Source organism: Pseudopodoces humilis, chromosome 6 (assembly GCF_049639895.1).
Source record: "Pseudopodoces humilis isolate 2021_Gansu_Grassland_sample_001 chromosome 6, ASM4963989v1, whole genome shotgun sequence".
Lineage (NCBI taxonomy): Eukaryota > Metazoa > Chordata > Aves > Passeriformes > Paridae > Pseudopodoces > Pseudopodoces humilis.
The window spans coordinates 18438290-18461057 of record NC_142205.1 but is presented as its reverse complement, the minus strand read 5'-3'; the positions used below and the strand labels follow the sequence as shown (position 1 = coordinate 18461057).

The 22768-nt window shown below is 40.8% G+C and overlaps 1 protein-coding gene across 9 annotated transcripts in view; it reads right to left on the bottom strand.

Annotated features, from left to right (window-relative positions):
* Positions 1 to 4411: 4411 nt before the first annotated feature.
* LOC106629130 (uncharacterized) overlaps positions 4412 to 22768 on the bottom strand; it is an 84502-nt gene continuing 66145 nt past the window's right edge. For 6 of the 9 annotated variants that reach the window (XR_015772842.1, XR_015772843.1, XR_015772845.1 and 3 more), the window contains 5 exons: positions 22066 to 22141; positions 21030 to 21073; positions 8107 to 8207; positions 7353 to 7576; positions 4412 to 4678 (listed from right to left, as the gene is read on the bottom strand). Coding sequence is in view for 1 of the 9 variants with exons in the window: in XM_088057124.1 (XP_087913250.1) it covers positions 4635 to 4678; positions 8107 to 8207; positions 21030 to 21073; positions 22066 to 22141 (265 nt within the window). In the remaining 8 variants the exon portion in view is untranslated. Of the gene's footprint in view, positions 4679 to 7352; positions 7871 to 8106; positions 8208 to 21029; positions 21074 to 22065; positions 22142 to 22768 lie in introns of all 9 variants that reach the window. The other 3 variants (XR_015772848.1, XR_015772847.1, XM_088057124.1) reach the window with 3 other exon arrangements.

Genomic DNA, 22768 nt, shown 5'->3' with positions numbered 1-22768 from the left:
AGGGAGGGGCGGAGCGGCCGCTTACGCGCGCAGGGATCGGTGCGCGGCCGCCGCCGCCTCCTCGCGCCACCCCCGCGGGAAGTGCGCGTGGGGCCGCGCGCCTCGTGCTGCCCGTGGGCCCGGCACGTGCGCGGCCCGGAGACACCCGCGGCGCTACCGGGGCCGAGCGGCCATTGGCGCGGAGCTGGGACAGGGCGGGAGGAGCTCTTTGTCAAACGGTGAATAAAAAGAGCCGGAGATCGAGATTTGGAGAGGCGCAGCCTTTAGGGATAACTCTTGCGTTCCTTACGTGGAATTGCTAACATCAGGTTTTTTAGAAGTCGGTTTTACATTAAAAGCCCTGTTTCATAATTTTGTTTTCATCTGCAACTGAAGTGCGTAAGATGCGTTTGTTTAGCAAACAGAAACACAGGAGTCTGGCAGAGCCCCAGCCAGCTGGGCGAGCCCTGTGGCGACAGACGGCTGAGCGCGGGCTCGGGGACAGGACGTACATGCGACCCGGAGCTGCCCGGCTGTGCCCCGACGTTTTGGTACGACAGAAAAAAGAAGACCCCAATTTTGGACTAATTTAGCAACGATACCCCTTCAGGGTGCGGGTCTGATTGTCCGTTAGGAGACCAAATTTGAAAACTAATCGTTTTGCATCAAGACTTCTGTCCAACTCCCTCTGTGTGTTTAGTATAACATGTCAGTTTAACTTCGGAACAAATGCTACATTGAATTAAAGATTGCTGAGATTCCGAAGCCCACATCTTTTTTATTACTTTAGCTCTGTACTTACGCTGTCTTCCAAATTATGGAAAAAAAAAAATAACATTTCAGTAATCCCATGAATAAGATTTCGGATTTCTCGCCCACATACGCGCTTCACTGCTAATGCTAATTATTCAATGATTAATGTCTCAGATAAGTAAAATCACGTTTTAAGAGATTCCTTGGTGGCAAAGTTTTATGTATGTATCACTGTACAAACAGCTATTGTCTCCTGTCATTAAGGGACTTTCCCCAACATGATTTCCCCCTCCTCATTAGATACAAGAGGACTTTGATTGGCTCCCTTGTAGGCACAGTTCTCGGCAAAAGCACAGTGCATACTGGAAATCCTCTGTATTGTTTGCAAAGAGCAACTCATAATCCCTTTGGAAATCTCTTCCTAAAAACATCTCTTTTTTTTTTTTTTTTTTTTTTTTCCTCCCAAGGCTAGAGAATGATCTCAGCTCATGCTAACTCCATTCCATTAAGAATAGTTTCTGGATGTTTGCCATGGACTGTCTCTAGATGGTTATTTTATGGGGCCCCTCTTTTAGTGTGTTTTGAATCAAACTGGAAAATCTAAAAATATAGCACACAATCTGCAGTGTCTAACCTCTTTTAATAGTTTACAATGAAGGCACTTTGATTAATAACCAGATTAATTGGAAACTGGAGCAGGTATATTATTTTGAATAATTAATAATCATAGAAACCATTGTAGTCCTTTCCATCACTGACAGCAGTACATTATAAAACAACCATTGATTTTTATTTTTTTTTCTTAATTATAAATGATCTGCAGTTCAAAAGGCCAGGAATACAATTCAAATCAAAAATAATAACTTGAACTTCATGTGAGTAGCTGGATCATAAGCCACTAAAGGTTTTTTAATCTTGTTTATGCGTTGAATTTTCTTCTTGCTGCTCAAGGTTTGTATTTCACAATAGAGTGTGAACAATTCCTATTGACTTTATTGGAAACTGAAAGCATCTACTCATCTACCTCAGGGAACTAGACCTCAATTTCTAGCCTGTGATGAATGTAAGGACTTCCAGAGCTGAGGTAGAAAAGTTTAAATACCAGGTTTGCACCATTTAAATTTTTGTGTTTGCGATGCAAATCAGTAGTTTGACTTTTTGAGTTACGCTCAGCTGAGGTTGGCAAAATGGTTTTGAATCAGGCCTGTCACTTCAGAGCTCATTTGGAGAAGCACAGCTTGGAGGCACCTTTGAAGGATGTGATTTCCACAAGTGCTGGGCCTCACCCGTGTTCCAGGCAGATGCTCTGCCAGGTGACTCCAGCTGGGTGCTCAGAATCATTAGTCACCTTTGAAAATGGCAGGCTGTTCAAGCAGGAAATCCAGTTTACTCTCGCTTGTCAACTGGGGAACAGGATCACCTCGGACTTGGATTCACCAACATGTGTATATGTGGACAGAGCCACTTGGCCAGTGCTCAGTGGATCTCAGCAGCTTCATCTCGGGAATGCATACAGTTCCCCTGTCCTCTCAGTCTTGCTTTGTGTGGAAAGAGGAGGAAAGACAAGGAGCCTAACACAAGCCCACAGAATTGTTAGTGATCAGGCCCTCTGTGTGGGCAGGAAAGAGGTCTTTTGGCCTGGCGTGTTGTCCCACCAATGGTACTGCTGGCCAGCAGTGCTCAAGCACCGTGCTTTGGAGAAGGGCAGGCAGGAGCAGGGAGCATGGGATGCAAGATGTGATAACCGGACCAAAGATTTCAACAGCTTGTTTGACCAGTCCAGATCAAACTTTCTCCAGCTCAGCCTTGGCCCTGGGTTTCCCCTAAGCTCATTCCTTTGGGCACAGCACATAATTAATATGCTTCTCATTTGGCAACTGCTTCCCACCTCACTGGTTTGGAGAAAGATGGGAAACAAATGACACGCACACTTTTGTGTAGAAGCAAACCCAAGTTTCTTAGGTGTTTAGCACAAGCGTGTGAGAGATGGGCAAGGGGACAAGAGACTCTGTCTCAGATCAGCCTGTCTTACAAAAAAAAATCTCACAGTGTGTCCTGTAAGATCCCAGCTATTTTAAAACCCAGTGACCTTAAAAAGCATTGTAGGTAGTGAGAACCAAAGTTATCTGGATCTTCATTATAAGGAACAGGTTTATCTTGAGATGTGGCAGTTTGTAGGTGGTGTAAATCACACATTCTAGTGGTAGGTACTGTGATACAGCCCTGCTGGAATTTCATAAGCACAGGATGTACAGTGTGGTTCAGCCGCATGTCTAGGAAAGCAAATAAACAGGCAGTTGCCCACAGAACATCTCTTAGAACTGAACTGTGGTGCATGTGCCAACAAAAGTTATCACTTAAGCTGTTAGCCAGCCAGCTCAGTGTTGGAAGTGTCTGCTCTTTGAAATTGATGCTGATGTTCAACACAGCTCAGAGAATTTGCAACATTGTCTTAAGGATGACAAGGAGAAAGAATAGGCTAGTTAGCAGTTTGCAGCAGGAGCACTGTTAAATAGTTTTTGCTTGTGTGTCATAGTCTCAAAGAGGGTGGTAGAGCAAAGAAAAACTCTGAATCTGTGTCTTAATGCAGGCTCAGGTATAAGTATACCTTGGTATGGGAGTCCCCAGAGCCCCAGTCAAGCTTGGGCCTCATTATGGTGTTGCCTTGAAAGCAAGTACAGTTCCTTCCCAGAGTGTTCTTTTAGTGTAAAGACAAGAAGCAAGGAGTATAGGAAACATTAGGAAGGAAGTGGGGGGGGGGCGGGGGGGGGGGGAGGGTGAAGATGAGGTTAACAGTAATAACATCATGTGGTTATGTAGGTTAACAGTGTGAACAGCTTGATGACTGACTTCTATAACCTCTTATTTTAAAATAGTTTTCTAGAACAGCCTGTTAAGACACTTAGCAGTGTATTTATTCACTTTTACTCCTCACCCTACCCCAGAATAGTATCTTCACTTATTTTCCACTGGGTGAAATCTTCTGTCAGTTTGCGTGTAGACTATCCAGAATCCCTCCTTAGTTTTACTGGGCTCTTCAAAGAGCCCACCTCTGAACCTCTCTTCCACAGCGTTCCTCCACTCGTGCACATGATGCCTGCGCACCAGTACAATGTGGCGCCAGGTTGTTCCTTAGCCCCGCTCTCCATACACAGCCCTCTGCAGTGATGGCTGGTGCCATCAGCCCTCTCATCCTCGGGGTGCCCCAGCAGGTACCACCAGACTTCAGTGAATCCTCTGGAGGCTAAGATGCCCTGGAGGCCACGCAGCGGGTAGTGCCAGCCCCCGCAGCCCAGCATTCCCGGGCAGCGGCAGAGCTTGGTGCTGCCAGCAGCGTGGCTGCTGTGCTGCCGCATCTTCTGCCATGTGCGTGCGCCAAAACAGTTCTCAGGTTAAACCACAGGATGCAGGATTACGAAGTCATTCATTACAGTACAGCAGGATAAACTGTAAAAATCTCCATGTTCCAAAACGTACAAGAGAAGATACAACTTATTTTCAGTCTGTCTGATCTCTGTAGGACTGACTGTGAGGTAAAGACACCTAAGGAAGTTATCTGCATCCTACTGAATCAAGAAAACGGGGAAGATTAAACTAGTTGATTAGACTGTGAATTATCACAAATAATTAACAAAGCAAAAGGAAGATTTAAAGATTACATGACTCCAAATGTTTTATTGCTTTTATTCGTATATAAATACTAATCGACTTTGCAATGCTACAGTTCTTAATTGGTGTGAATACAGATGTCTTTCTGCAGGAAAGCATTTTAACCAGAGGTGCTCTTGCAGTTCTGTTGTTTTCCTCATGTGTATTAATTCACCATTTACATTCAGACCCAAGCCCGTGATTTAGTAACTGAGTTAGAACCTATTTTTTCAGCTAGTCTGGTCTCTCATTCATTAGGCTTTTTGAGGAAATATATGCCGACAGACTTCACCTCTACCTGTAAGTAAAATGCGTTTTTTGAAAACAAAGAATTAAAACTCATTTGATTCCACAAAACACAAGAGAAGTACACACTGTCAATTATACACATTTTTCTTACTTACAGGGAATATGTAACATAACAATGCTTAAGGAAATTTCAGACTAACTATAACAAGGTACAAAAAAATAATTCTTCAGCCTACTGTAAAAGAAAACCACAAACTGTACATGACCTCTTGATAAAGCTATTACTAAAACCCCATTTGCCATTGTTAACCATCCCATTTTACTATGTATTAGGAATGTCTTTGTCCCAATGATGACTACACACTATGTCAAATAGGAAGAAATATGGACAGAAATCCTTAACCTATAATTCTACATAGATGTGCACACAGGAATTCTGCCTATGGCTAGAGAGAGGAGTTACCAAATTAATTGATTCACAAGTGTAAAGCTGGATACTATATCAATGCTCTTTGGAGAATTTAGCAACAGGTAAGCCTCATTCTGGTCCTATATAGAGAAGTTTAACTATTTTTGTGTATTTAATAGCTTAGAGACTGTCCATGGCAGTGGGCTATAAAGACAATACTTGGTTTGGGGCTGTTTATTTGAATCATTGAGGAAGTTACACAGTCTTGAAACAGAAGGTAATCTAAAGGCATCGCCAAAGTACATATAATCCTGAAAAATGGTTATCTTGTATTACTGCCATGTTGTTATCTATTTGGGTTATAAAAGTTCTAGTTGTTTTGGACATAGTCTAGCTTTCATACCACTATCATTTTGCTGTTCCACAGACCATTTCCCATAATCCTTCTCCTGAAAATAGACAGACTATTTCTGGCTGAAATTACTGAAAATAAATTCCATACAAATTGCCTGAGAATATTGCTCCAGATCCAGAGTTGCTGACACCTTTTGAATTTTTGCCTCTTAGGGAATTACACACAACCTTTTAATGCTAAAGTTCATTAGTGCTTGGATCTCATATTGATGAGCTTCATATAAAGGAATGGATGAACAGGTAAGTCATAACTAAGGTAATGAGCTTTTAGCTGTGGCGGTAACTGAAGACATGTCATGGATGATAATTACTTAAAGAATTTCTCTATAGTTTTATTTACTGTCATTCTTTCAGGTTCAGGATTCACTCTCTCGTCTTCAATCTTAATAAGTGGTGTTTCATTTTTAATGTTCTAGACAGCCATATCTTTTCCTAGAAATGCAGATATCCAGACATTCTTATTACTCAAGTTTTCATTATCAGTTTGTTTTTCTCCTCATTACTGGCACTGACCTTGCCAAGAGCTAAGAACATGCATAATTTTACTAGTGTGATTAGACTCATTAAAGCTAATGGGATTAGTCAAGAAAGTAAAGCTACTTCTGTTTAAATGTTTGTTGTTTGAGGTAGTGCTGAAAGATGAGGGAAGTCTGGAAGGAATTCAGACTGAACAATAATTTTCATTAAATGTCATACAAAGAGAAATTAAAAGATTTTTTTCTTGACCCAGCTCTGATGTGTGATGAGCCCAAGATGGTTTTACACTAGAGGTGAGCAGGGATTTCCTAACATTGCTTTTTCTTCAAAAGATGGGGACTTATCAAGAATTAAGCTGGTCTCAACAAACTTTACAAGGTTGTTTCTCAAGTCTAGGATGAAATTTCTAAATTAAAGATATGAGACATCTCAGCCACCAGCCCAGCAATAGAGGCTGAGTGTAACCTGAAAGAAGAATCGTGATGCTATGCCCTGGGAGACTCTGGGTCCCCCCAGGAATATTTCATTAATGTGGGGAGATTGAGAGAAGCAAACCCAGAAGAGGTTTCCTCTTTCTGCACAGAAATAGGGAGATTGCACTGAATTAAACAACATTTCCTCTCTCAGAGGAATGCTCTCACAGTTAGAACATGGGCTTATAGCTTGGGGGTCTTGTGTATAAAATCCTCAAGAAGTGTTTATGCCAGTATAAAGTGGGGAAAAAGTCTAAAGGATTTCCTCGCTATTACTCCTACCCTACCTTTGTTCCTAATTTCGTGTGCTGTCTTTTTGAATTGCCAGCTGAAACCCTCCCAGAAGCATTATAGCAGCCAGAAATGCAATGTTTAGAGTGCAGCTGGTTTTCAGCCCCTTTCTTTGACAGCCATCTCAGCTAGGACTGAGAGGGGAGGAGCATGGAGCAGTTGCTCCATCCATCCCAAGGAACTTCCCTTCTGGACCATCAGGACAATTTTATGGAGACTGGTAACACAGGCCAGACATAAAGTGAGTGATTATTAACTCCATCATGCTATGATTTGTCATTTCTGACCTCTGATGAGCTGCCTCATATACAGAGAGTTATTAAAAAATTTGCCTTCTTACAGAATCAAATGAAAACTGCTCTGCTATCATTTTGAAGCAGAAAATCTCCCATGGCCTTAAAGAAAACATTGCTTGTGGGCTTTCACCCATTTTGTACCTTCCTTTCAAAACAAGCACTTACTTTGTTCTCTGATAAATACAAATGACAAGTAAAATTTATTTTGGCTACAGAGAGGCTATTTGTAGTCTGAAAGTTAAAATTCATAGTTAATACTGACTCCTGTACCCTGTCTTTTTCTGTGCAGAGGTTCAAAACCAGCAAATCCATCACTGCAAAGTCTAATATCGGGGGTGGTAGATATATTTAACTATTACTCACTTTTCTCCAGGAAAGCAACAATGCCCCAATGCTCACAATTTTATTAACATTGGAAAGAGCCATGTGGGGTTCATATAGTGTTTAATCTCCATGAAGTCTCAGAGCCCAAGGTTTTCTGATTACAGGCAGAGGAGGAGGACTGGAGTGGCAGTTAGGGGTGCGCCGGTCCCTACTGTATATACAGCTGTTGCTGCACAGGGGAGGGAAACGCAGGGTCTGGCTGTCTGTTCCAAACAAAAAGAAATGGCACATGCTATTACTTCCAGATCATTGCAGTCCCTGCACCACCATCTGCTGGGGGTCAGAGCAGTTGTCCGGGTCGGCGTCAGTCATGCACAAACTCAATGCCTTCCACAGAGCTGCGCCCAGCAGTACATATTTACAAGAACAATAAAGCGAACCTGCTCCCTGGACACAGGCACCACAATGCTCCATCACATCGGGAACAAAGGGGCACAACGAAACTCGATATGCATTACAAAGGAGGTTCTTGGGGATCACAGCTTTGTGATCTCAGGCTGTAACACAAATTGAAGGAAAGAAAAACTGTCACCAATAAGCCCAGACCTAGTGATCATTGTATTTGTAATTGACGCAGCATTGCTGAAAGGGTGCCTGGGTCTCTGTGTTTCCCATTTTCCTATTGTCAAAGTCATCTGTAGAAAATAGTTAGATGGGAAAAGCTTTGATGATAAATATTGAAAACTTGGATATGTTATTCTGTAACAGCAGCAAGATAATTTCTGCCACTTACCCCAGCTTGTCCATGCAGATCTCTTTTTCTGGGGCTTATGCCATGTGCTGGAGCGAGATGTGGAGAGCCCTGACTGACGTAAACTGAACAGTTCCTGGAAACTGGATGAGTACAACTGTGTCACTGTGATGTTGAAACCAAATAAGCAGTTTTAGCATCTCTTTGGCCTAACAACAGCTAGTGAGTAATTAATTTCTCCTGCTAAAAATGGCTGCTTCACCACCACTGGAGTGACACATCAAGCATTACTGTTGGGTGCTGCAAAGCTTCCACTTAGTGCTGTCCTGCACCCTTGGCTGAACATACACGTACAGGCATGACACCCGTGGGGCCTAGAGCTCGAGGTGGCTTTGCTGGCAGGATGTTAAGGCATAGAGGTAAAAAGTACAACCCTTCTTTTAGGTCTGGGCTAGCTTGCTGCAGAGCTACATCCAGAGTTTTGATGCTGCATCAAAATGGAAGCAGGGAAGTAATGGGGCTCAGTGCAGAGGCGTCTGCATTCAGCTGAGTTTATTCGTTTGGTCTCAGCATCAGCACTGCTAAAAGAGGCAGCAGTGCCAGCATGGGGTGAGAGAAATAGGCAGCAGTTCTGGAAAGCTATGAAAAGGGCAGGTGGAGCTGCACCCAGAACATTTTTCAAGTGAGGCTCATTGCCAAATAACTAGAAACTATGCTGTGCTAGCAAAAACACACGAAGGACTGCTGTAGTCCCTGCCTCACATAGCTACAGTGTTTGTCACAGCACTACCACATACATAATCTTTGACATTTCATCTGATAATTAGTGGTTTTGGCACAAGTAAACACACTCTTGTTAGGTCCTATCCTCACTTGCTTTTTGCTAAGCATCACTCATCATTTTTTGCATAAAACTTCTCCAGTCCATGTAATGTTTGACAGCCCTTCTTGGATGATTTGCCTGAAACATGATAGGGAAGAGGAGACCTCCAGGTAGCTGCACACACATGTCTTCCAGACTCCACCTTCCTGGCCTCACTGGCACCAGGACACCCCAGCTGCCAGAGCCGCAGAGCTGGTTCTGGAGCTTGCGAGGGCATGCAGAGCAGCCCTTGCTTGTTTCCTTGGAGAACCTCACCAGCTCAGTTACATATCTGCACTCGGAGGACAATTTTCCTGAGCCATTCCACACAGAGCTGAACTCCACAGGTTTGTCCTGCAGTTAGGCAGGCTTTCAGCAGTGGGTCAGAACTAAAAGGAATAATTTTTTTACCATCCAGTCCTGTGGAACTGGGTTTGAAGTAAAAGGTGCAGAAGAGTAGTCAATGTATAGCTTAGATGCATTTACATAATAAAATGTATGCAAAGTGTATTTAATTCTGTATCTCTAATTTTGGGGAGGAAAAGGCAGGGGATGGGAAGCTGGCAGAGTGGCTCTGTGATGATATTAGTAATGAAATGAAAGGACAGAAACTCTTCAACCTATAGGTAATTGATGTACATCTGCTCAAAATGTGTGGGGACTGAAAGTCATTTCCATTAGTAATCCAATAGAAGTGATTGTCCTAGGTCTAGTCCACCATAGAGAGGTTCTACATTGTGGAAATCATCTCATTTCAGTGCCTGCTTGCACCTGTGCTGGAGGCTTTATTCTACCAGCCAGTGTCTAGATTAGTGTAGGGGATAAACTATTTCCCAGTCATCCTTCTGGACACAGTCCTTTCATTGAGGAGCTTGTTGTAGTAGAAGGTGTCCCTGCCCATTTCAACTAGATGGTCTTTAAGATCCCTTCTAACCCAAATCATTCTAGGATAATGTGATATTCTTCACATAATTCCAGGGAAATTCAGAACTGGTTTCATGTATTCCACAGATAAATAAGGGACTTCAGTATTCAGGAAGAACTTTACAGGACTTGTGGTAACTAGCAAATGTAAACCACAAGAATAGATACATTCTGACTAATAAATAAGTTTTCTGATAAAAATAAAGCTTTTACTGAATGAGCAATAAAATAACTGTGCTGATACTCTTGTTCTATGGCATGTTACCACTGAACCATGCTCTTTTTGGTGGAATATTCCCTCCTCCTCCATCACATGTGGCATACTTAAATGAATGCTGCCCGGGATAAACCATAGTCTTAACTCTTATGTCGTAAGTCTACCATTGAGGGAAATAAAGAGTTCAGTTTATTTTTCTTAATTGCCTAGATGAAATGAATCCATACCATGTCCAGCCCAGTAGGTATCCAGATATGCACACACCATACAAGTCTAATGTTGAAACCCTGCAGCATCCAGGGGTTGAGTGGAAGCTTTTATGATTGGGTACTTCAGTGGGAGATGAGCTGTTGGGAAAATCTAGCCCAGAATAACAGTTTAACCTTTTATATTGACTCTTTTATTTCATTGGTGTTACCCTTTATCTCCAAGGTTGTACATATGTTTTTATAAAGAGTAGTTCTGCAAGTTACCACATCTCTGGGCAACATAAATTCAGCCCAGATCAGGGCTCTGAGTCACACAGCATACAGAATACATACACATCACAGCTGTTCTTGCCAGCTTTATTTTTTATGCTGCATCAATAACAGCTATGGGAGAAAAAGTGATGTTTGATCAAACTCAAATTGTACAGAGGGAAGGTTTGGCGTTTTTGCACAAATTTAATATTTTACCTTCAGCTGTGCCAATTGAATACATTGCATCAAGAGACAGTGATGGTTTTGATCTGGGATTAACTGTTGTAACTTTGGATTTATTGCCTGTTGGAGCCTTGGCCCAATTTTTACCCCCAGACCACTTATATGCTGTTTCTTAACATATCTTCCTTGAACTCGTTTTCAAATCTATTAACCTGTCTTCTTCCTACCTGTTCTGTGCATTACATCTGCAGTAATGTCTGCCAGTTTCTAATGCTTAATGGCCATTAGGAAATAATGGATTCATAAAATACAATTATGTATTTTTTGGAAAGCAATATTTTAGTGATTTACATCTGGCCTAGGGCATATATATGGTTATCATGGACTTTTATTGCTTTTGTACAGCATCCCTTCTCACTGCTTACTCTGCCCACTTACGGACAATTTGCCTGATTGAAGAAATCTTTGCAGTGGTATTTCCTAAGCATGATATAGGAGGTCCCTCAAATGTATTAGAGATACTTAAAACTTCATGAGGGAGAAAAAGCTTTTAATATTTAAATGTTTCCATTGTTAGTGGTGTTTTGTGGTGGTTTGTTTGGTTGGGTTTTTTTTTTTGTTATAAAAATCTTATAAAAGGAATATTCAAAGGGTAGTCTTGCCTTAATAAACTTAGGAAACTTTTGTCTTGTTCCTTATGTTGATTACAAATGCAGCTTTACTTGCATGTTGTAAGTCATTGCACTGTGCTAGTGACTGAGTAGCACTTCACTGAGCAATAGGACTGTGTTTGCTCAGCTTAAATCCTGCTGCAGAAGTAGCACAAGAGAAAAATGTCTTTTAGGTTCTATAGAAACTCTGGCTAGGCTGCATTAGTGGACTGGAAAGAGATGTGGCAGAGAGAGAAATCATGCGAGTTAAGGAAAAATTGGTAGGAAGGCAAAAGGGAGAGACAGTTTCTTTGGTAAACAGAGAGAGGGGTGGCTGAGCAGACAGCATCAAATTGCTCCCCATCTCTGTTCTGGCACTTGCAGATCTATTGAAAACAGGCCAGAAGGACATGCTGAATTTGTTGCTCCCGTGTGCCAGCCTTTTCTGCAGCAGCAAGAGAAACCAATCAGTGCTGCTTCAAAAGCAGCTGGAAACTGAGAAATCCCTGGTCCCCCGCTGCCTGGCAAGCAGCAGTACAGGGTCTTCTCAGTTTCCAGCCACTACAGAGGCTCCATTGACAAAATGCGTGCGGCATTTGAAGGAGCACAATGTGATAATGAAAGAACCTGAGGGAGACAAAACAAGGAAGGGGGAGAAAGGAAGAAAGGGGGCAGAATTAAATAGGAATGAGGGAGCAACTGAAGACAGAAGGACAAAAATCAAAAGAAAAATATGCTAATCACTGCAAAAGGGGCAATAAAAATAAATCATCCTTGTCATATTTGACTCCTCTGCACTGCTTTATCAAAGAGTATAGTTGTGATACAAAGACAAGAGAAAAAGAGGTAAACTTTACTAATGTTTGCCTTCTTTGCCTCTCTGAGATACAGACACGCTTAATTTAGTCCCCTACTTTCACAAATACTGTTGTGAAGGACAGAGTGACTGGAAGATGCCAGATACCACACAGGGGACCACATGGCACTGTGAATGGGACAGCTACTACCTTCATCCTCTGTTTCTGAGAGAAGCAGAAAGATTTAAAGTGCCCTGTAAGTCAGGAGAATGGTGCCTTACTGTTGCTCAGAACAACCTGGAGAGAAAACAAATGCTGCCCAAAATAAAGCAAGGCAGCTGACCTGCTTTCTCGTTTCTTCCCCATTTTCTCCTTTCCCTTTTACTTCATTGCATCAGCTATGAGAATGTGTAGCAGAGTGAAAACCAGAGTGTCACCAATAGCTCAGAGCAAAGCAGCATGGCTAGGTTTTATTTCTTTCTCCTGTGTCTGCCAGTGATAAGGTAGGACATCCAAGAGCTCAGGGGATGTGCCTGTGGTATATTGATCTCCCAGCTGTTCCCGTTTATGCTGCTTGTTCAGGATGAAGGGAGATCTGGGAGTGCCAGAACCAAAGTTAGTTACAAAGCAACTAAACTGGAAGGGGCTTCCCAAATGTCCTCACATGACTCATGGAGTTTTTAGTTCATGGTTCCAGCTCAAGCTCCTTCAAATTAAAATCCCCTGAAACATATGCTGGGTGAACACAGCGTCTTCAGCACCAACTTTTTCACTGCAGATAGCTGCTCTTACTTGGAATAACTTTGTACAGTAACATGCAAAAATGAATTCTGCTTGGGAGAGAGCACTGGCATCTACAGATTTTCTGGGAATTCTTCATACTTTCTGGAAGGTCAGAGAAGTGTGCCATTAAAACAAATAGAACTGTTGCTGTTAGTTTCAAGAGGTCATATCATCCCGGAACCGAGAAGGGGGTAAATTTTGTATTGTCCAAGTTGAAAATGGGTAAACTCAATTTATGTGCATTTGCCTTTGAGCACTGCACTGTCATCATCTTAAATGAGCTTATATTTTTAAGCAAAGGAAGGCTTCTGTCCTGGTGACAGGAGTTTTGCAATTAATAAAACCGTCTTAAAAAATTCTCATTTATCATTCAGGTTTAAAATAAAATGCTTCCATTTGCTCTCTTAGCTTGGCAGTTATTTTCAGTCATGAGTGATTATTCCTGTAGTTATTGCTTAGGTTAAAAAAAAATAAAATCTGTTTCTTCAAAGCAAACCTAATTTGAGCATGACCCATTGCCTCTACACAATCCCCAGTATTTAGAACAGTGATCAATTTGTCTTTCTCTGTAGGAATTGTAGGCAGTGTAGAACTGGTTTTTTGTGATATTTTTATTAATGAGTTCCTGGGTGTTATAATTTTGAAAGAACCTACAGATACTTTAGAAGTTGCAAATTGAGACCACCATCATGTCCATCCAATCAGGAATCACCCATTGTGTAGTAGGTAAAGAATAAGATGTTTTCATGTTTTCTTTCTTTTATTTCATCTGTTCAGTTCATGTATACTAGATCAAAATTGGTACTATATTTTCAAATTTAACATTTCAGATTTTTTTCATCTAAGTTAATTTACAGCAAAGGTATTTTGCTTCATCTCTAAAATCTTAGCTGTATTTTTCATGTCATAGGAGAAGATGATAGCAAGGGCTGTAGAGGAACTACCAGCATGATAAATAAACACATAGAGATACCTCTCAAAATACTGGGCAAAAACCTAATACTATTTGAATTTTTTTTCCCTTTTATTTTTGTCTCATGGTCTGGCTCTGATTACATTAATGAGTAATTCATCATAACAGAAACAGATCACCATATTGAAGTAGTTAGTGCTGGGAATCAGTATGTTTGTTATAAACATTACAAGGATTTGAACTTCGGGTTACCTTTAACTTGAACCCTTGGATTGGCTCTTCTCACCATGCAAGCTGCCCAAAAGCTGCCCAAAGGCCCACTGGTTGGTTTGGACTCGTAACATCCTCACTGGAGTGCACTTCATGTGCACTGAGCAGAGCTTCTGGGTTAGTTCCCTGTGAAGGGAATTCAGTGCTTCTGTGCACCAAAACTGCTCTGGGAGCTGAGCCAGTGTGCAGTAAATGGGAACAGTCAGGGGGTGGGATTTGTTGCAAAACTGCATCACTGCTCTGAACCAAAATGGTAAATATATAGGCAATCATATCTTTTTTGTGGCTTTGGGAAGGCATTGCATATTTTTCTCTAGTGTGCAAACCAAACAATTTTGCATGATAAAACTCAAATGTGTATTTGTATACTTTTCTGGCCAGAAACCGCTGGTAAGTTCTGTGTGTTTGATGATGAAAAGAGAAAGGAAGCTACACTGAATCGTTATGTAAGCAGAGAAATCCTTACTTGTGTGCTTTACATGCAACTCAGAATAGTAGATTTTAGTTTATCAAGTGATAAAGAGTTTGGCTTTCATATAAAAATTATGAAAACCTTGTTTCAATTCTCCAAAAAAGAGAAAGTGTTGGGTTTGCCAAATCAGGAAAACAGCCTAATTTTCTGTGATCAAAGAAGACCCTGTGCTCCATAGGATTTCATGAGAATGCATAAAGAGAGAAGGAAAAAAAGTCCAGAATCGTGTAGGCTTCATTTAAAGCAATATGCTTGATATCATATAGTGCATTGAGGTATTGATCATGAAATCAGAACTTCTGCATGCTAATTTTGACTTTGTCAGTGAATTCAGCTTTTGTCAAGTCATTACTATGCAGTTTCCCACCTAAGCAGAGCAATGTTAATGTTTTGAAGAGCAGAAGAAAGAGTTCCACACTTAACAGTTTACCTTTCTGATTTCCAGTTTATTTATTTGAGTGAATCATTATTTTGTTATTAAAAGGCTGGTGAATTTCATTTACTACTGCTGGCTAACTTTTTGCACTAAAAGTATTAATTTTGATTACTCACATTCATTTGTGTAATTTCAGTTCCTTGGCTGGATTGCTAGAGCTCAGACAAGGTTCTTCTGCAGCTGCTGGTAGATGTGCAAAATCTAATTTCAGTTAATGCTTGCATATATGTTTTTTGCATTTGTTCTCGGCAAATGATCAGGCACATTTTGAGTGGATGCATTATTCCAGGAAGCCAATAGAAAGGAATGTAAAATGAGTGGCAAAAAGCATTTGATTGCAAAAAAAGAGAATTCCTATAGCGGTGTACTCCAGTGGCTTTGTGCTAGTGCTCTTGAATTTCTTCTACTGGGGTCTGATCCATAAAAGAATTTGATTACTTAAAATAGCAGTTATGTCCTAAAGTTCTTATTATATGCTATTAGAATTTCATCCCAGCTTCTGTTTAATCTTAATAGAGTACACCCATATTCACACCACAGATTATACCCACAATCCACTTTTCAGGCTGCTTTGCTACCTGCCCAAGGGAATGGTGGCACCTGAAATGATAGGCACTGCAGGAAATTCAAGCAAATATGCTCTACTGCCACCAATATGCCTAAGCTCACTGAGAGCCTCCTTGTTCTGACCTGGGGGCTTTTTGCCACCTGTGGTTGTGCATGCACACTTATACAGAGCTATGTCTGTCAATTTGTCTGTCAACTTTTGTTACTGCTGTAAAGACCTGACAGACAGATCAGCTCTGGTGTAACAATGCTGGGGCTCACCAAGGGGTTTTGTATGGTGTGAGCACACAAGCAGGAAAGATTTCTCCTAGTAGAAGGTTGCCATACACTTTTGTGCAATATGCAGTTTGATCCATATTCTTGCCAATTATATTTTGAGGATAGTGTCCCGAACTGTACTTTCCCTGTCCCCAGATGAGAGGCTGAGTTTGCCCAGAGAGGTGGAAGATGCTGGTTCCCAGGGAGCTGTCAGTTGGCTGTGACTCCAAACTCCTGGTATGTCACACCATAATTAAAGCCAGCTTCTAGAATGTCTTTATCACTCATGCCTTGAAATATCATTCTAGTTTAGGAAAATTTCAGACACAGCCATGCTGAGCTCCTTTCTGAGTCTGAGAGAAGGCAAACCTATGTTCACCTTCTGGACATCCTCTGCCTCTGGGCACATTATCTCCCTTTGTAGTCCTGATCCTAGAACAACACAAATGTATCTGTCTTCTCATAAGGAGATAGTTTTGTAAAGTTTTCCACTCCAGTTTTGCAAAACAAAAAGTTTCCTGATGGTCTACAGATAGCTTCAGATCTAGTTTTTAATCTGAACTGGAGGCGGTCCACAAGAATGTTTACAGATCAGGTCTCAGTTCAGTTTGGTAATGAAACACCAGGAGTTTCATCTTAAAGGTGTTTCTGATTTTCTTCCTTTAATGAAACACAAAAATGTAAAGGATCTGCCCTTCCACCCCAGCTTTACGGCAAGAGCAGTAGGAATTATCACAACTGCATCTCTCAAACAGAGGTGTTTTCAAAATTTTAGCAGACTTTTAAAATTTCGATTTTATGGAATTCATTCTTTTATTTCATTTTATTTCATTCATCCTTTTAAAATCTGATCTCTAAAGAAAGCTTGCAGAACTCCCTAGTAATTATTAATAATTAGGTGGGTCACCTGGTGTATCATGGAGGTCAATTCTTCTTACCCTCAACCATTAACTGTGGAGGAATGGCTAACAATTAACCATTACATCCCTATTACATGTGAGAGTACAGAGACAGACAGCTCAGGCTTTTACTTTGGCACAATCCATACAGATTAATTAAAAAAACAGGCCCAGTACAAATTATACCAAAAAGAAAAAAGTCCAAAACATGAAAATAAGCCACAAAAAGAATTGCATAATTTCCTTGTATCTTCCCTAAGGACAAGGAATTGGAGAGTCTGGGTCAGTCTCAAGAAATAAAATAAAAACAGCCCAGCTTTTAGTGACTTTTTCTTATTCTTACCTTCTGGAGAAGGGCAGGCCATCAAGTATTAGCAACAGAAATCTGACTGCCTCACAGGTTTTAAAATAGGAGTGAAGGTGCATTTGTGGATAGCTTGGCTTTCTGGTTTGTGACAAGATACAGTGACCAAGAAAAGTGGACTGGAATATGGGGCAACGTGGTGTTGTGGATATCCCATCTCCTGCTGCTTACAGTCAACTACAAAGTCAGTGTGCTCTACAGCTATGGGTGAAATATTTTCAAAACTCTCTGTAGTGAGGAGAGCACACATTACATGTAATTTTGGATGCTCAAGCCTCTTTTTTATACCTCTCCTTTCCAGACTGCAATACAGAGGTGCTGTGTGGATGAAGCAATGGATGACTTATAACTACTTTCTTGGTACAGGGATGGCACATTTTGTCTGTGACTTATCACTTTGCCATATCATTTTACCAAGTACTTGCCTTGCTCTCTGTCCAGCATCACAGTATCAAATATTCTGGCAAATTACATTTAATAATGAAACATATTTTCCTGCTTAATAGTTCAGTGAGAATTATCTGGAATATTGATAAGCTTTCTGCTGTGCCTAAATGGTATTGTTCACTTCTGCTTAAATAAAGCTCAAGATAACAAAGGATCAACTGTTTGAGCCAGGGATTCATTCAATGTCATCATTCACATTTCCTTTAAAATCCTTATTCATAAGGTCAATGTCTCTAAGGATACTTTGACAGACATAATTCTGTGTTGTTTATATTGGTGAAGACAACAAAAAAAGGCAACACAACATATTTTTGGTCACACTCTCCAGTGGCTGTGAAGTCTTTCAGTGATCAAACCTGGTAAGTTTCAGAACTACCCCAGAGTGTCCCATGTCTGAGTTTACAAGGCAAAAAGTTTAGTTACCCAGCTCAAGTTTCATTGTTCCTGAGATTTCATTTCAGAAGAAGATTTGGGGTGCACTTTTGCTCATATTTTTAACTTTGATTGTTTGTTTTGTTTTTCACCAGTAATTTCTGGTCTCTTCTGCCTTTTTATGTCATGTTCTGTCCCTGCTCCAAATAGGTAGTTTGGTGAGCACAAAGGCATTTAAAGGGCTTCAACCAAGTGAAAAATGCATGTAGAACCGATGGGAGACTTAAAGTGGGAGAGGCTTACCTGGAAGTATACGTATAAATTTTAAAAAATATTTGAGATCCACCCCCCACCCCCCCCCGCCCCCGCCACCCTGAGATTCATTTGACTGTATCACAGTCTTGGTTTTCATTTTAAAATAACTCCCTCTGAACAGACACTGATTCCCCTCCTGGTGTCTGAGTGTACAAAGTGAAACAATCCCTGATGTGCATCATGAAGTTCAACAGCGTTCGGTAGCTTCAGGGCTCCCTGACAAATTTATCAAATGACCCCACATAGCAGGATAAGAAAAATATGAAGACTTTTTTAAACTCCCCAAAACCTTGGCTTTTGCAGTAATGGTCTTTTTGCCTCTGTCAGCCTATGAGGGCAAATGGGAATGAACCATGGGATGGGTGTGAGAAGCCAGGACCACGCAATTTTCATGTCACGCTGTGCCTTGGGCAGAAGCTTCCAGTCATCTGACCCTGTCCTCAGCATCTGTTTCCCCGAATTGCAAATAGTTCCATTACCATCATGCTGTTTTATGTCCTGCAAATGCAAATTTGCCCTATGACAGAGTGAGTTCTATGTCTGATGGAGATTTCGCCATCCCGTATTGTGTGTGTGCAGGTCCTACGCAAGCCTAAGAAAAACCTTCTGATGTGTACTACTGATTGTTTACATATGTTATCAGAGGGGGAAAAAAAGCAGGAAAGGAAAGCTGGCAGCTTACACTGCCAAGAGACCTGGCAGTGGCTATAATCACATTTAGATCATTTCCAGTCAATAGACTTTGTTTTCATTTTTAAAAAAACCCTTCCTAGAAAGTTGCTGCGCTGTTCTTTTTACTCTGCTACAGTCAGTCCAGAGGAATACCTGCAATGGCTCCTGTCCTTACAACCAAAGCAGGCAACATCAGGAGATGTTTCCAGAGAGAAGGTGGAAGGTGTGGTAAGAGAATGTGCTTTATGCAAGTTCAAAATATGTACCACAAATTGGAGCTGTGATTATGGTTCTGTATGACAAAGGTCTTTTAATGATAGTGAAGTCAGAGACTTATGATGCAAATAGAAATCGATGGCAAAAGAAGATAAAGTTTGGAACCTGGGCATATTTCTCATCTTCAGGTCAAGCCCCATAATGTGACTAAAAAATACGAGCACTGGAGGACTGGGACTCCAGCTGCCTGTGTCTAGGAATTGCCTGTGGGAGAGAATGGTTCCTTAGCCTGCTAAGCCAGAAGAGCTCACTGCTTCTCTGAAACAAAATACTAGTGGGAAAAGATGCCTAAGCAAGTTTAATTAATGTCTAACTAAGCAAGTGTGTTTAAATCTGTCTTCTCTCAACTATTCTGCACCCATTCACATGTTCATGTGATACTGGAAACTTTTTTAAGGTGAAACAGAAGTCACAAACTTACATCAGCATCTCAAGTACTGTACTTCTAGCTAGTCCAGGCCCAAGCCTTGGGAGTCCTATAGTAATAATACAAAATTGTTCTCATAGGGTTATGAATTTGGAGACTGAAGATGGCAGTTTTTGAAAATGCTGACTCATTTTTCAATAATGGTCTTAATATTGTCTCTGCCTGAAGACATAAAACATGAAAAAAAATTGAACATCAACTTTAATATCAGCATAAATATTAGAGTAGATAAATATTAGGTATTCATATTAGCATCATCCAGAGAGAAAAAAAAGGAAGTTCAAATGCAAGCAGTTACAGAGATAAGGAGCTCTAGTACAAAGTCCATGTGAGAAGATGCAGTGTTATTGGCATCAACATTTCTTCTGACATCTTAGTCCTCAGAAGCACAAAGATGGCAATGAATGCTCTTCTGTACACATGTAGAAAAGTGACAAAAGCTATCTGCTTTTGGCCTCTAAATGAGACACACTGAGGACTAAAGTTAGCACCCTAGTTTTACTAGGTTTTACTTTCTCTTCCCTAGAGAAGGGAGGACCAAATAGCACCTATCAGATGCTGAAGTAGCCTACAGATTACAATATACACTCCTTCCCTCTGCCCTCCACTTGGAAATCATATGTCATAGGATCACATCAGGGGTTCTGGCTGTTAGGTCTCATACTCCAATACAAAAATTCAAGGCATAAGAAAGTGTCAATGATACAAGGAAAAATAAAGTAATACTTGTCAGCTGAGATATGAAAGGAAATATACAGCTGAAAAGGGAAAAAAAAAGATGCTCTATAGTCAGAATTGGTGGAAATTATCATCTTCTGCTCTGTTTCCCTTGTGAGAGGGACAAAGGCTGGCCGTGGTAGGGCATTGGTGTGCAAAACTTTTGTACTCCAGATCAACAGAACAAGAACCTTGAAAAGAAAACAACCTTGAAGTAAATGGGCTTTCATGTCCAAATCTCCTTCCAAAATACCTAATTCTGGTCTGAGCTACTTCAGATAGCAGCAGTCATTGGTGCCAAACTCCCAAACATTGTGAACGTTTTACAGGTTTGGGAGTAGGGTAAAGGGTTGGATGAGTTAATTCAGATTGAGGTTACTCTGGTTCCCCAAGGCAGTCCAACTTGGAACATTTTTGAGTTTAGCTCTTGTGAAAGAACTGTCTGACTTCTTTCCAGCAGAAGAGTGAAAGTAAACCAGCACTGTTTTCACAGAAAAGCCTTCATCCACCTTGATTTCACATTCATGACTCCTGCAGATGTCATATATACTGTGCTCAGAGCCAGCACGTGGTAGCGGCACCAACAACTTCTTTCCACTGGTTTCTTTTGACCATTTCCCTTACAGATCTAAAAAGAGATGAATCGAAACTAATTGCTTGCTTAAGAAGTAATACTGACTTACTCATTAAACTTCATTGTGGTGCTGGGCACAGGCACTTGAATGGTCTGGAAAATATGAAAAGAATCGGCAGGGGAACAAAAATCAGCTGATATGTGGTAATGGCAGAAGCAGAAGTAGAAGCTATATAATAAAGGCAAATTCCTGTTGAATGCCTCTTTGTCTTGCTTTAAAGAAACACAGAGAAGCACTCAAGATGTACAGATAACTAGGCAGTGTTTCTCCCTGCAGAGCTTAAGGAAAGAAGGAAGTGCTTCAAGGGTTAGTTCCTGACTACATGGAATATTGCTGGACTGAAGGCAGTCAGCTGAAGTTCATCCTGATAGTCTCCCAAACCATTTTATCACAAAAATGTACTGTAATCAGTAAGAAGCAGTCACAGTATTTTCCCACCACTTTCATGCTTTATAGGCAGATGGGGGAAGGGGAAGTGTGGGGTTCATGATGCATGTGAATTATGAGCTTGGTCCATGTTTTAAAAAAAGTGTCTTGTGGAAAGAGGAAAGAACTATGGTTGCATGTGAACTTCAGCTTTTCTCCTGCCTATCGATTATTTGTTCTATTTATTAGGGTAATGTTGCTTGAATAGTTGTTCATATGTAGCATCAAAGGAATAAAAACGATCCTCTACATGGATGGATGCTACATTCTATAATGTCTTTGCATCTGCTTCCACTTCTACATTACCAGCTGGGGAGAGACTCTAGAAGCCTCAGTCCGTCTTCACAGGCTGATCACTAGCATGGTGAGGACAGAATTTACAGAAGTAGGAAATTAGAAGCAGCAGAGTATTATACCTTCAGAGAAACTTACACTGGGTACTTTCAGAGATAAGGGTACTGTCTTGGCCTTCGAGCAACATGCACAAAAATGCAGTTTTAACAACTGCTTTCTTTTTCTGCCAATCTGGGTCTTAAATTGAATCACTGTGTTTCAGTGTCATGTTTTGTAATGTTTTTGATACACATATTTTATCGTCTCAGTGCATGGATACAACTGTATCTTATTAAAAAACTAGACACTTTGTGCTTCAACTTACTCTGCAGTTTAGTTTCAGGAGTACAAGCGTTCTCAGTTTGCATTCAGTTCCCACGATGGACTGCTTTACTTGGGTCCTTTGAACAGTGACATGGAAAAATAATTAAATATAGTTGTAGTAAAGTCAAAGGCAAAATGACCCTTTGAAGTTTCTGGTTCAGGCAAGTTCTTATACTGTTGTCCTTCTATTAGTTCACTTCCAGCTGACACATTATATAGAAATAGTGGTTAATGTGCGATTATAAAGACAATTTTGGCCATAGCAAGATAATTTAGATGAGTAGGAAGAGTTTTTATCTTATTTTGTAGTAATCAATCAATTTTTTTAAAAAATCAGTTTTGTAGCATCAATCATAGGATTGATGGCATCACAGCAAATTACTTTTCTGGAATTTTAGAGACACATTTACTAATTCTATGAAATTATGATACAGTCTGAAGCATTTATATTTTCCTCTTACATAATGCATTCCTATAGCCAGGATGGAAGAATTGATTTAGAGGTCAGCTAGTCAGTTTTTTAAAAAAGTAAGTTAGAAAACTTTTCCATAATTTTTTCTACTCTGCTCTTGTGAAACCCAGTCTGGAGTACTGCATCCACCTCTGGGACCCTAACACAAGGACATGGTCCAGTTGGAACAAGCCCTGAGGAGGCCATGAAGATGATCAGAGGAGAGGTCTGGAGCACCTCTCCTAGGAAGCCA